The sequence below is a fragment of the Octopus sinensis genome, linkage group LG15 (assembly GCF_006345805.1).
Source record: "Octopus sinensis linkage group LG15, ASM634580v1, whole genome shotgun sequence".
Taxonomy (NCBI): domain Eukaryota; kingdom Metazoa; phylum Mollusca; class Cephalopoda; order Octopoda; family Octopodidae; genus Octopus; species Octopus sinensis.
This window is the reverse complement of record NC_043011.1, coordinates 40,735,861-40,752,311: the sequence shown is the minus strand read 5'-3', so window position 1 is coordinate 40,752,311 and position 16,451 is coordinate 40,735,861. Positions and strand designations below refer to the sequence as shown.

Here is a 16,451-nt window from a genome sequence, read left to right as displayed (position 1 = left end):
AGTAACCAGCCCAAATATTCTGTTTTATGCTAAAACTGACCAGATCTAACATTTCACACCTAGCCTACAATGTCGTTCTAAAAATATACGTTCACATCATCGAAATCTTGAAGCAACACAATGCATGAGTAATTCAAAACAATGAGAATAAGCAATACACTTGACAAAGAAATCTGACGGTTAAAGTGCTAAAGCCATCATAACTGCCTTTACATTACGGTCACAAGTACAATGCTTTCAATCATAGGTGTTTCGAAAAAGGGTTGATCTCGAAGTTTAAAAACTTAGAAAAACCAATTCTATGGATTTTATGAAGTCAATAAAATGCCAGCAGTCATACAAAAGCAAGAATGACTTGGTAACATATACGTGCTTTCGCCGATTGTTTTAGGTAACCGTATAGTTGTGAGCAAACATAGGCTCCCTCTCGACTTACCCACCCGTTGACCTAGTGACACTTCCATAGTGTGACAGCTGGAGGTAAGGGAGGCTACACCAGTATTTGACCGGAGCAACGTAAAATGAAGTGACTTACTCAAGAAAGTTACGCACCACCCGGTTCGAAAATGGAATCCACAATTATGATTGTGAACCGAACGCTCTAACAACGTGCCTTATCGTACATTCACACATACAGACATATACGCATACATAATACACAGGTAACATTGCACACATCATTTATTAAGGCAGCAGTAAGCAAATGTGTACCAACAAGAACTACAACCGTCATTAAATATTACAGAGGGTGTTATAAATACCTACATTGCTAGACATAGGAGCTAAACGCACTAAAGCTGCAGTCAAAGCACATAATTGTATACATACATGCTAAGAGAGACCGTAATCGCCCGAAAAGCAGCAACCCCAGTACGCAACTGGTACTTAATTTATCGATCCAGACAGGATGAAAGGCAAAGTCAACCTCGGCGGAATTTGAACTCAGAACGTATTGACAGACGAAAAACTTATTTCTTTACTACCTACAAGGGGCTAAACACAGAGAGGACAAACAAAAATAGACAAACGGATTAAGTCGATTATATTGACATTCACACACATACACACATTGTTTGAAGTGATACACAGATTTTATACAGATATTAAGAAAAAAGAGGAAGAATTTTGGATAATTATTTATTAGCGCTTTCATCTCGTTCGTTTGCGGGACTCATCAGATATGACTTTTACAGAAAATTTTATACGTTTTTTATAAATGTGGAAAAGAATGTTCTTCGTGTTGGTTATCTATATGTGTGTGTATATACACGCGTGCGTACATATGAGCGTTCATGCATACGTGTGCATGCACGTGTGTGTGTAGTGAACCCTTGTGGGCCCGGCCCGGGGAAGAAAATAAGAGAAAAGCGAAAGGAAACTCGAAAGGAAGAAAGAAAGTCATAGAGAAAGGATCTTTTTTTCTGAGATGGCTTTTATTGTATCTTTATAGTCAGTTGTTTCACAGCTGTTTGAAGTTTATGATATTTCAAGATGTCTGTTTTTTTTAAGTAATTGGTTTGAAGACATCTTTCTCTCTCTTTCTTTCTGTGCAGGCATGTGTATGTAAGTATGTGACGAATGGGTGTGCAATGAGAGAGGGTGAACGAGAGAAAGACAAGAAGCCAGAAAAAAGGAGAAGAAAGAGAAAAGAAAAAGAAAGAGCGAAAGAAAGAATGAAACAAAGAAAATGGGGCTCCTGGGATGGTTTGAATTATATCGTATTCATATGGTCAGCTTTTTGAAGTTGATGACAACACAAGATGTCAATTTTGCTTTAGCCATTCTTTTGGCATCATCTCTCTCTAACGGTATCGATAAAGACTAACGGATATCTTTATGCAACGCTGGTCACAGTGACGTACGCATTGTTTTAGCTTCCGAATGAAACCATACCCGCTGCCTAGACGAGCAAACCAGCATTCGCCCCAATGTTTGAAGTGATATACAGGTTTTATACAGATATTAAGAAAAAAGAGGAAGAATTTTGGATAATTATTTATAAGCGCTTTTATCTCGTTCGTTTGTGGGACTCATCAGATATGACTTTTACAGAAAATTTTATACCTTTTTAATAAATCTGGAAAAGAATGTTCTTCGCTTTCGTTATCTATATGTGTGCGTATATACATGCGTGCCTACATATGTGCGTTCATGCATACGTGTGCGCGCACGTGTGTGTGTAGTGAACACTTGGGTTTCACTACACACAGACAAAACAGAGCGCGTAGCCCTGCCCTGGATTCGAAATCACGATCTAGCGATTGTAATTGCAAACCCTTATCCAGTAGGACACGCACCTCTCTCTCTCTCTCTCTCTCTCTCTCTCTCTCTCTCTCCCTATATATATATATATATATATAACGTACACGTAGGAGAGACAAAGAAGGACCCTAATTCTTCATCAGTTATCGACCAAAAATGCTAATACTCAGTTTCGCGTCTTTAACGATAAGACTGAGAACTTCGCATATCGGCGGCACCCGCAACATTTGTGTAGAATTAGAGCTCGAGCAAGCAAGACAATACAGGGTGGACGTATGAAAGTAAACAAATGTAATTTGAAACGATAGACGAAGATGGAATAAATACAACTTTCCGCCAAAGACGAGGGTGTTGGATAACGCCGAGATTGTTTTCTGACCCAAGAGCCTATGAAATTTGGCCTACACCTAGGCATGAATACCTAGGTATGTCTTCATTCTCTTCATTCATGCCGAAACCCACACTCCACATTTCGGTATTTTTTCTCCGAACCAAAATTCAAATTTCTAATTCGTCTGAAGAAAATATTTTCTTTTTTTTTCATGATGAAATCGAATTATTTATCAATAATAGAACGCGTCTGAAAGAGCTGTAGTTAACCTTTAATCCTTTAATCCATTGTGTTCTTATCTTTATAAATATATATACTACACTCATACATCGTCTTCAACAACCATTTTGTGTGCACAGTTGGGACAGACCATGCCTTTCTTTTGCTGGGCTCAAATCTGATATGCAGACCCATGAAAAGTGAACGTCCACTAACTAATCTGCCAATCTACCTGTGAATACCTGTCAATGCCGTGTATGCCATAAGGTCTGCAAATCTAAGGGAGGCCTCAAGACACATTTTAAGATCCGCAAAGATCAGAACTGAACTGCCGTTCTTGGTGGTCCAAACCAGATATGCAATCTATGTGGGTGTCTTTTCAATAGTCTGGTTTAAAAAGCCACATCAGCCGCCATGATAAATATAAGGTGTAAGTACAAAAGGCAATGAAACTCTGCATAAGGAGTAGACAACCACCATACGCACGCACGCACACACATACAACACACACACACACACACACATACACACACACATATATAGGAACAATCAGTATATGATTTATTAAACGCTGTTCAACAAATTCATTCATATTTATGTAATGTGGGAGATTAGCTGTTAAAATGGATTATAGCTTTTATTTATCATGTTTCTATACAATTTGTTTCATACAAAAAGATTCAGGTATTCATAATAGAAAATCGTAATAGTCATATTTGAATCGAATAGGCATGATTGCAAAAACGAATACATGGATCCAATATGATAAGCAAGAGAAAATCTATGTACTTCTGACATAATTTTTAGTTTTTATACCAGCTGCTGACGAGTACCAATATGACTATTACGATTTTCTGTTATAAATATCTCGAGGCTTTTTATATGAAACAAATTGTAATGCAACAAGAAAAATAAAAACTATTATCCATTTTAACATTTAATCTCCTCCATTAGATAAATATGAATGAATTTCTTGAACTGTGTTTAATAAGTTAAATAATATACTGATTATTCCTATACAAGTTTTCATACCTATACGAATTTATATAAGAAAATTTAAAAGTATGAAGAAATATTAGAAATTTTTTGGAAATTATTTCAATTAAACGTCGAACTCGTATTCATCCAATAATATATATATATATATATATGTGTGTGTGTATGTGTGTGTGTGTGTATGTGTGTGCGTGTGTGTGTGTGTGTGTGTGTGGTGTGTGTGTGTAGTTCACTGGAAGCATTGTATATTGTTTGTAAAATATAACGTGTCTTGACACGTTATATTTTACACACATATATATCATGGACTCTCCCGTCGTTAGACGACGTATAAGGTTTCGGCAATTTCGTGCCGAACAACCTGACAGATGATTTGTTTATAGTGATCATGTGCTTGTGTACACATAACCTCACTCCCTCCATCAAATTGGCATTACCTGTTCAGGTGCACCGTGCGCCACATGTCATGATGAAATGATCGCAGAGCAACTTGAAATGAAGTGCTTTGGAAATCGAAACCACGATCTCATAATCGCGAGTGCAACAGCCTAACCACTGAGCCATGCACCTTCACAATATATATATATATATATATAAAACTTTTTAACCTAAATATTCTTGACAAGTCACACAATGACGAAAACCGGTTTTAATAAATATATATTTATATATTTTATCAAGTTCTCATTTCATTAAAATTTTCTTTCATTTGAGCATTCTGCATTTTTACAATTTTTCCTTGCTATATACATATATATATATATATTATATATATATATTGTGAAGGTGCATGGCTCAGTGGTTAGGCTGTTGCACTCGCGATTATGAGATCGTGGTTTCGATTTCCAAAGCATATATATATATATATATATATACAAAATAAGAAAATGGAGGAATAGATTTCTATCAATCATCAACTACTAGATAATACCAATTCATATAATTTATTGATAATAATAATATTAATAGCCTTTTGTAATGTAATGCAATGAACTCTGGACTTTGTATATGTACACTTTCATGTGGGTATGTGTATGTATGTATATTCTAGTATATTGATTTGACTAACTGTAACCATATGTGTATGTATATTATTATGTATATACATATATATATGTATATGCAGGTGTATATACACTTATATGTATATGTACTTATTCTTGTATATCTGTACCTTCTCTAATATTCATATTTGCACTTTATATCTTCATTTTATACCTCTATAATCGTACTTTATAATCTCTGACGAGTCCTTGATATATATATATAAGTAACACATTTATAACCGCATATTACCTTAATACATCTGACTAATATGAGCATAATGAGATACTCTTATCTACAGGCTGAAACAGCTGTAAGATCCATTTTATATTTATATGTATTGTTCTTATGGTATTATCTTACTCATTGATATGTACTGTTTTATTCTGTATTATTCTGTTTGATCTGGATGTTCCTAAATAATTAGTTAATAAATTATATGAATTGGTATTATCTAGTAGTTGATGATTGATACAAATCTATTCCTCCATTTTCTTATTTTGTATTATGAATTTGAGGTAAAACATTTTACCTTCGCCCATATAATTCTATACATGAATTAATTGCATTGCACTTCTTAGCATTTATGTATTAGCCTTTCTGGGTACTTTACTGGCAGTATATTGGATAAATGTTATCCCATAGTGGGTTACACTCACAACCCCTATCTCACTTTGTAAGTATATATATATATATATATATATATATATAATATATATAGGCGCAGGAGTGGCTGTGTGGTAAGTAGCTTGCTTACCAACCACATGGCTCTTGATTCAGTCCTACTGCGTGTCTCCTAGGGCAAGTGTCTTTTAGTATAGCCTCGGACCGACCAAAACCTTGTGGAAACTGAAAGAAACTGAAAGAAGCCAGTTGTATATATATATATATATATATATAATATATATATATATATATATATGTGTATGTATGTGTGTGTATATGTTTGTGTGTCTGTGTCTGTTACCTCAACATCGTTTGACGAACATAGCGGTTCGACAAAAGAGACCGATAGAATAAGTATTAGGCTTACAAAGAATAAGTCCTGGTGTCGATTTGCTCGACTAAAGGTGGTGCTCCAGCATGGCCAAATGACTGAAACAAGTGAGATATATATATATCTATGATTTCATAAAAATACAACAAACTGAAATATTACAAAATCACATCAACATTCGTAGCGTATATATATTTGAGTGTGCGTGTGTGTGTGTGTATGTATGTGAGTGTGTATGTGTGCGTGTGTGTGCATGTGCGTGTGTGTGTGTGTTTGTGTGTGTGTGTGTGTTTGTGTGTGTGTGTTGTGTGTGTGTGTGTGTGTGCGTGTGTGTGTGTACAAACACGACAAACAAATTTACGACTTTTTAAACACTTTTTCTTGTCACATATATCTGATTATAATTTCTGTTAAATTGTTTATTCTTTCCAGGTTTACCGGTGCCGTTCATATTGGTTTGGGCTGTAATACAAATGAAGAAAACAAGCAACGAGTAAGTTTTGATTTATGACGTCAGTAATATCATTCCATTAATCTTATATAACGTCACCATTATACTTATATTAGTTTTCTATCTCCATCTCTCAACACATTTTGTTTTTTGAAAATCATTGCGCTTCTGTCTGTATGCATATATATATATATATATATATATATATATATATATATATAATATATATATATATATATGTATATTTGAGACGTAAATACAGACGAGAAAGCGAACAGATTAATTTGGTACATGAGGTAAGTGTTATTTATGATTGTAAATATTCACATCTGGTTTTTCGAACTTGTCGATAATAATTTTAAGTTTAGAAATGAAATATGTTATATATTGTACATCATTCAGAGTATATAGCAATGCGTGCAGGTGAAAATGTTTCTGGGTAAAAAACAAGATGATGAAATAAGTGGAAACAAAAACATAAATGTTTACTATTTAGATCACGAATTACTGTGACGAAAGAATTCTATGTACGCGGAGGGGAAAAGTGGTGTCTGCCTTTATTTCGAAAGACTGTTCGTTCCTAAAATTTGATCTCGAATTAGTTTCCAAGCGGTTGAGGGTATCGTCCCTTCATGTCACAGAACAGCAAAACAAATATTGTGCAATATAGTGTGACATACCCCGGTTATAATAAAAATCGGGTTTCCTTTTGTAAAGGAGTTGGAATACACAAGCAAGAAACTCTACAATCAGGAATAAGGAAAATCTTCTTGAACGAATATCGTTTCATAAATGTTCAAGAGATGATCATACTCTTTTACTCTTTTACTTGTTTCAGTCATTTGACTGTGGCCATGATGGAGCACCGCCTTTAGCCGAGAAAATCGACCCCAGGACTTATTCTTTGTAAGTCTAGTACTTATTTTATCGGTCTCTTTTGCCGAACCGCTAAGTTACGGGGATGTAAACACACCAGCATCGGTTGTCAAACGATGTTGGGGGACAAACACAAACACACAAATATACACACACACATACATACACACATACATATATACATATATATATGTATATATATATATATATACATATATACGACGGGCTACTTTCAGTTTCCATCTACTGAATCCACTCACAAGGCTTTGGTCGGCCCAAGACTTTAGTAGAAGACACTTGCTCAAGGTGCCACGCAGTGGGACTGAACCCGGAACCATGGGATTCGTAAGCAAGCTACTTACCACACAGCCACTCCTACGCCTATATAGGGGCTGGACCTGAGATTTTGTAGGAGGGCGTTAGACAGTAGCATCGACCACACCACAGTGCTTGTCTGTTACTTATTTCATCGACCTCAAATAGATGAACGCAATGTCGACAATGCCACGCAGTAGGGCTGACCTCTGAATCATGTGGTTGAAAAGCAAGCTTCTTACCACACAACCACGCCTATGTGTGTATGTGCGTATGATGTATGTAATGTGTGTGTGTGTGTGTGTGTGCTGGGCGTGTATGTGTATGTCTGTGTGAGTGTGTATTAGTTGAAAGTGTATGACACTTCAAACCTGCTTTTAGCACACAGAAACTTCAGTCTGTCGCATCGTTTATACATAACCTATGTACGGATCGTTCCCTTTAAAATACAGGAAGATCTCATTAAATGAATGGCTGTGAGCAAGGTAAACTAATATAAAATTTCGTGGTCTAACTAAATTTATAAACAGTTCAAGGTAAATATATTGAAATATATGGATATTATATAACCGGTATTTTAAAATTAAGATCCGGCTATATAATATATTAATATTCATTGCTCAAAGATATATGTGTATCTAATTATGTGTGAGAGTGATTATATGTTCTCTCTCTCTCTCTCTTCTCTCTCTCTCTCAGAATATATATGTGTGTACATACATACATATATATATATGTATATATATATATATATACACGCACATGCACGCACACATACTTGTATAAACATATGTCTATATCTAAATAAACACGTGCACTTATATGTTTCTGCGTATAAGTAGAATCACACATTTAAACGCGAACACGCGCGAATGAAGTTATGCATGTGTGCGTGTGTGTGTATATGTGCGCGTGCATGTGTGTATGCATATGCATACATGTATGTATATGTATGATACATATATATATCTTTTAGTATGCAAAATAGCTCATTACATACGTATATATATTATATATATATATATATATATGATATATACGTATATATATATATATATATATATATATATATATATATATATATATATATATATGACTTCTGCCTGAAGCCAGAACGCCATGATGGACCGTTAGCTCCTACACGCATTTTTTTCTCTCCTTGTTTCTTTTCTGTGTATCTTTCTGTCGAAGAGCGTAGGCTCGAAACGTAAAAGACATGTTCTATTTCTATTCCTGAGCGCCATACTAATACATTTGTTTGTTTGTACTCAACCTGCCTTCGTCTTTTGTTTATTTTCGTAAACCTTCCCGTTATATATATATATATATATATATATATACACCACATATGTACACATGTACACATATAGGTAAATAGAAAAGCAGATATATATAATATATATCGCAAATAAGAAAATGGAGGAGAACAATAGGTGGTTCATCAACTTTTGGACATTAAATTATGTTAACTTATTTATTTATTAAACTGATAATTATAATAACATATAAACATATAGCATATTATTCTTTACATATAAGATATAAAATATAGTAATATATAAGGATACCAGTAATTATTATAAAAAACATGAATATAAATTGGTAAAATAGCTTACAGCTGTTTCAGCCAATAGATAAAAATACCTCATTCTACCTATATTACTGAAGTGGATTGAGGTAATAGGTAGATGAACATGAGGTACTTGTATACATCTCTAGGCTTCGTCAGAGATTATAAAGTACAAATGTTAAGTTATAATAACATAATTTAATGTCCAAAAGTTGATGAACCACATGTTGTTCTCTTCCATTTTCTTATTTGCAATATGATTTAATAGTAAACTATCTCTTTACCTTCACCTATTTAGTACACTAGGTAATGTAATTGCAATGCAATAAAAAAACACTTCTACCAGCAGTATATTGGATAGATATCATCCCTTAGTGGGTTGGATTCACAACCCCTAACTTTCTTGGAGTTATATATATAAATATATATATATATATATAGAGAGAGAGAGAGAAAGAGAGAGAGAGAGAGTGAGATAGATAGATAGATAGATAGATAGATAGATAGATAGATAGATAGATAGATAGATAGATAGATAGATAGATAGATAGATAGATAGATAGATAGATAGATAGATAGATAGATGTGTGTATGTTCTCTGTGTGTTATTGTATTTACAATTATCATTACGCCACATTGCTGTAATAACTAAATGAATATCTCTCATACGCCATTTCTTCTTCTGCAGTTGCTGGACCAAAGAATCTATTTATGATTACATCCATCACATTCCCGTCTTTGTCGTCTTATTGGTATGTTTACTCACCTTGATTAATTTCATTCCGTTTATTTTGTTCCTTATGCCTTTGTTATAGCTGTTGGGAGAGGAGCAGATGGGGAAAGAAGAGAAGGAGGAGCAGCTGGGGGAAGGAGAGAAGGAGGAGCTAACAGAGAAACAAACCTAGTAGTCATTCCATTGGTCGCTTTTTTTTTTGCCGAACAGTTAGAAGTACAGGGATGTAAATAGAGCAACACCGATTCATAAGCAGTGGTGGGTGCAAAAACAAACACAAAGACGTGCGCACACGCACACACAGAGACGCACACTCACACACAGGCATGCGCGCGGGCACACACACATACCTCGGGATTATTTCAGCTTCCCTCTTTAAATGCATCCACAAGTTATTGGTATTACTACTACTACTACTACTACTACTAACTACTACTACTACTACTACTACTGCTGCTACTACTATTACTACTACTACTACCACCACCACCACCACTACTGCTGCAGCTGCTACTACTACTATTACTGCTGCTGCTACTACTACTACTACTATACTACTACTACTACTACTACTACTACTACTACTACTACTACTACTAGGTGGTGATCTGGTAAAATCATTATCACGCCGAGGTGAAAAACAGCGGTATTTCGTCTGCCGCTACGTTCTATGTTCAAGTTCCGCCGAGGTCGACTTTGCCTCTCATCCTTTCGGGGTCGATAAAATAAATTCCATTTGAACCACAGGGGTCGATGTAATCGACTCATCCCCCCCCCATCTCCACGAAGCTGCCTTTCTGGCGAAATTTGAAATAATAATTATTATTATTACCAAGCGGCGAGCTGCTCTCACACTACTTCTGCTCATGATCAGATAAACAGTGCATGATCTTGCAGGTGGGGCCCAGTTAGAATTTTCTACTGGTCGTCTAGCCCATCCCGCTGAAAGGGTCCCTGAATAAGGATTGTTTAAGGATGTTGAACGAACTGCCCATGTTTCCAAAGGTGAATTATCCAAACCTCTAAGAATTCCTTTCAACACACGGCTATGATGCTCCCCCAATACTTCTGCTCGTGATCAGAGATGCACATATCGTCAGCCACTAAGGCGCATGCTCACCTGGTTGGTCAAGCAACTGACAAGCAAATCTGTGGTATTGAGCAGAACATTTGCAGTAGCCCATCTTTTATACCAAGACAAAACAATGTACATGATAACACTTCCAATTAGTTGAGATGAGAGCCACTGCCTGGTACTACATCAGGGCATTTATTATTATTATTGTTGCTGTTGTTGTTCTTATCATCATTATTATTAAAGCTGTGAGCTGTCAGAATCGTTGGCACACCGGGCAAATGCATCGTGGTATTTTGTCCATCATTGTGATCTGAATTCAAATTCTGTCAGTGCCTGTCATCCTTTCGGGATCGGTAAATTAAGTACCAGTGAAACACTGAGGTCAATGTAATCGACTATCCACCCCCCCAAATTGCAGGACTTGTGCCTTTAGTAGAAAGGATTATTATTATTATTATTATTATTATTATTATTATTATTATTATTATTATTATTATTATTATTATTATTATTATTATTATTATCATTATTATTATTATTATTACTATTATTATTATTATAATTAGAAGCATAAAAAAGAAGAGTGCCATTGTTATCAAGTGAACGATATTTCAGCATCTAGCGTGCTTTCCACAGGTCAAAACAATAAACTTGTCAATCCACTTCATTTTTGGTAATATTTTATAGGATTGACGTATTATTATCATTATTATTATTATTATTATTATTATTATTATTATTATTATTATTGAGTGAGAGAGCAGTGCATGCCATCAAAGTGACACTGGGATAAAATATACGAAGCCCAATATACCCATCATGACTACCCGTCTGATAAGGGTACACCAGGCACATGCATCACAACCATATGTGCGCGACATGGTGATCTCATATCAAGATAAACAGCACATGACCTTGCAGGTGGGGCCCAGTTAGAATTTTCTTCAGGTTGAGTAGCCCATCCCGCTCAAAAAGTCCCTGAATAAGGGTTGTTTAAGGATGTTGAAAGAACCACCCATGTTTCCAGAGGTGAATTATTCAAACCCCAAAGAATCCCTCTCAACACATGGCTATGATGCTCCCCCACTACTTCTGCTCGTAATTAGAGATGCACATATCGTCAGCCACTAAGGGACATGCTCAACTGGTTAAGGTCAAACAACTGACAAGCAAATCTGTGGTATTGAGCAGAATATTTGCTGTAGCCCATCTTTTATACCAAGACAAAACAATGTACATGATAACACCTCCAATCAGTTAAGATCAGAAGCCATGAGAGCCACTGCCTGGTACTGCATCAGGGCATTTATTATTATTATTATTATTATTATTATTATTATTATTATTATTATTATTATTATTAGCAAAAAAAAAGAAGAGTGCTATTGTTATCAAGTGAAAGATTTTTCGGCATCTAGCGTGCTTTCCACATGTCACAAAAAATAAACTTGTCAATCCACTTCATTTTTGGTAATATTTTATAGGATTGACGTATTATTATCATTATCATTATTATTATTATTATCATTATTATTATTATTATTAGCAAAAAAAAAAGAAGAGTGCCATTGTTATCAAGTTAAAGATTTTTCGGCATCTAACGTGCCTTCCAGATTCAAAAAATAAACTTGTCAATCTACTTCATTTTTGGTAATATTTTATAAGATTGAGGCATTATTATTATTATTATTATTATTATTATTATTATTATTATTATTATTATTATTATTATTAGCAAAAAAAAAAGAAGAGTGCCATTGTTATCAAGTGAAAGATTTTTCGGCATCTAACGTGCCTTCCAGATTCAAAAAATAAACTTGTCAATCTACTTCATTTTTGGTAATATTTTATAAGATTGAGGTATTATTATCATTATTATTATTATTATTATTATTATTATTATTATTATTATTATTATTATTATTATTATTAATTTTTATTATTATTATTATTATTATTATTACTATTACAATCATTATTATTATTATTATTATTATTATTATTATTTTTGTCTTTTATCATCATCATCATCATCATCATCATCATCATCATCATCATCATTATCGCTACTTCGACGAGTACTTACACATCTATCTTTCGATATTTTGTCGTTCTGTCGTAATTACAGTTTTGATGAATTACAGCGGAAACTTACGCGATATCACTTCAACAATCTCCATGGTGCACTTAGCTATAATTGATTATCACTCTTTGTTGAATTCATGCTGCCTAACACAATCCGTGTAGACCAAAACGTCAATCCAATATCCTGCTATTCTGTGATTTCTGTTCTTTCGCTATTAGATTCATTCTTACCGTAGAATCTAATTCCGTGTGTCTCACTATTCTAAAGGGGAATATCAAAAAAAGCTACGCTTTCAGGGCTATCCCACCTGAAATTCGGTGTTTTTTATGGTCAAAATGAATCTGTGATCAATTAGTGATGAAATATATACACACGTGTGTGTGTAGTATGCATATATTGGTATGTATATATATATTATATATAATATATATAGATATATATATATATTATATATATATATGTACACACCACCACTCAACACACACACACCACATGCATACACATCTATGTGTGCGAGTGTGTGTGTGTGTGTGTGTGCATGCATGTCACGATATGGCAAAATGCTAATTACACAAAGCCTTGTACCTATAAGAACATGACACTTTCGAAGAGGTTCTATATCCTTCCTACTTTCTGCACACGTCACACAGCACATTCTGAAAGTAATCCGCATCCAACAGTATAGAGGAATCCATAAAACATGTTCCCCATGCAATCACCATCCACTCAGAATATTACATTGCATGCTGTTAGCTAATCCACAAGACATCCTGCACACCACAAACTACATCACACAGAAACAAAAAATAAAATATATGAGTAGTTTTTGGCAGACAATCAATGTTACAATGCTGCTTTCCTTTCATAGTAGCCATCGTTATTTAACATTAAATTATTGCTCTTAGCATTAATCCCTTTGATGTTTCTTCTGTTTTCTGCTAAGATACTTTGCAGGCAAAAAAATTAGTTCCGTTATATTTGCGTGATATATATTTCCTTTATAAAGGTAATGTAAATTGCTGTATATTGATTTAATGCTAATTTTTTTACATTTCTTATATACAGTTGGTTATGCAAGAGAAGAGACTGTATAGGAATTCTTTATATTTTCGGTCCATTTCGTTCTTTCCCTGTAGCATATTTCATTATATTTCTCCGAATGTGTATATCTGCTGTAGTTTTGCTTTTAGCCGTAAACTTTGTTATCCGCTGATGAAGGCAATACATCACTCACAACATAGAAACACAACCTTGTGTCCGGAGACACAATGTATCTTCTTTTTTCAAGATTTATTTTTACTCTGTCAGCTGGTTTGTTTTTCTTTAACCTTATCCGCCAATAGTTGCTTTAAATAGCTATAGATATCCCTTTACTGCTCACCTTTCTTCTTCTATGATATCATATTGTTCGGCTGGTAAACAGCAAGTTTCTTGTAGGCTGTGAATAAAAAGTTTCTGTAGGTGTTGCAAAACCAGCTGTAAGTCTGTACTTTTAAAGGTCTACGGTAATTATATTCTCATCTCTTTTATCTTACTTTTTTTCCGTCATTCGACTGTCATCATGGTGGGTCACCGCCTTGAAAAGTTTAATCGAACAAAGCGACCCTCGTATTAATTTTTGCTAAAAGTTAGATCTTATTCTATCCGTTTCTTTTGCAGAGCTGCTAGATTACCGAGACGTAGATAAAAGGACATCGGTTGTCAAGCGGTGAGGAGTACAAACACAAAGACATACATATACATATAAAGACATACAGGCGGAGAGATAGACAGATAGACAGACAGACAGACAGATATAGATAGATAGATAGATAGATAGATAGATAGATAGATAGATAGATAGATAGATAGATAGATAGATAGATAGATATGTTTCTTTATTAGCCACACAGAGCTGCACACAGACAGGACAAAATTACAAGGTAGAGCTTTTCTTTTGGGGGTAAAAGAAGGGATCGTAAATAGAAAGAAAGTGGACAAAAAAAGGGGGGAGGGAAAGGAAAAAAATTGGATCAATAGGGATCGTTATCACAGAAATGTCAATATGAAGTGTAAAGGGGAGGATATGTGAGGTTTACCCGTGGAAAGAAAAGCCTACGGAAAAGACCACGGTAACCTCGAGATGGGTTCGAGGAGTTTTCACACAGATTCCGTCCACTAATTTCAGTGAAAAGGTTGACTCGGGACTATAATAGAAGACTCTTGCCTATACTGATGAGCATTGCGACTGAACCCGAAACTTCGTGATTGCAAAGCAATCTTTCTATCCACACACACAGCTGTGCCTGATAAATTTCTTACCATTATTATGGTACATTTATGCGTTTTTGTTAATGAGTACGCTGTAGGAGAATGGATGTAAGTGAATGATTGTGTGTGTGTGTGTGTGTGTGTGTGTGTTCTTTATCGATTGAGTGTCTCAATGAAAATTTTTATTCCCATATATATTTTTTTTTCAACAGGCAAATGTTATATTTTTTATTAGCATCCTCTGGATTCTGATAACAAAACTGCGAATGACAAATACACCCGAAGCAACAGATTACAGGTAAGAAATATTTTTGAAAGCCAAAAGAATTTACAGTAATTTATGCATTTATGTATTTTTGTCATACGACTTGATTTTGTTCAAACTGCTGTTAAATGATTTCTCTCAACAAGAACAAATGAGATTGAGAAATGTCACGTCAATGAATTTATGCATCCATCAAATTCTCTTTCTCTCTTTCCATACACTTACATACTCATAATTATTTCCTACGTATATATGTATATATATATATATATATATATGCGTGAGAGTGTGTGTGTGCGTATGTGTATGTGTGTAACTATATATCGTTAATAGGGTACAAAAAAAACTGGATTTATTTTCATGTACTCAATGCATGACACGAATGTGAAGGTCTTATATTTCCTGCGTGTATATATTTAAAAGGCTATATTTCAGACGTCTCGCCACTTCTTACATCTACCTTCTCGTTTTTCTTGTAATTTCTCTTGTGCCAGCGTCCCAATTTGCAAATTGAATAAACCATGTGCTCAGAGCCCGATTATTGCTTGGTGATATAAAGTGTATTATAAAAGCCTACCTAGATCCGTGTCTCCAAAGAAAGAAACTATTTGTTGCTCGTATTTTTCTACTGTTAGATTCAATCATACACACACACACACACACTCACTCACTCACTCGCGCGTGCGATCAAATATCTTTTATATTATGTGTATGCATACTTATGGTTGGCTGTGGTAATTCATTTTAGAAGTGGAAGAGAATCTTTCTCTGATGAGCAGATTAGTCACGAAATATCAGAATGTATCGCGTACTTTCACTTCCGGGGCGATTTCGTTACGCCTAAATTTGGGCATTGTGTTTTTAACACTATACGTCTTTAACAAAGATATTCTTTAGATGAAATACCGCAGGTTTGTATGTCATATTGATAATACATACATACATATATATATATATATTATATTATAGATATATAGA

At 34.6% G+C, this 16,451-nt stretch overlaps 1 protein-coding gene across 1 annotated transcript in view; it reads left to right on the top strand.

Annotated features, from left to right (window-relative positions):
• The window catches only part of LOC118766191 (corticotropin-releasing factor receptor 1-like), a 93,802-nt gene extending 77,777 nt beyond the window's left edge, over nucleotides 1–16,025 (top strand). The window contains exons 5-8 of the mRNA XM_036509464.1: nucleotides 6,282–6,342; nucleotides 9,750–9,813; nucleotides 15,421–15,506; nucleotides 15,968–16,025. Coding sequence (XP_036365357.1) covers nucleotides 6,282–6,342; nucleotides 9,750–9,813; nucleotides 15,421–15,506; nucleotides 15,968–16,025 — 269 coding nt within the window. The remainder of the gene's footprint in view (nucleotides 1–6,281; nucleotides 6,343–9,749; nucleotides 9,814–15,420; nucleotides 15,507–15,967) is intronic.
• The last annotated feature ends 426 nt before the right edge of the window (nucleotides 16,026–16,451 follow it).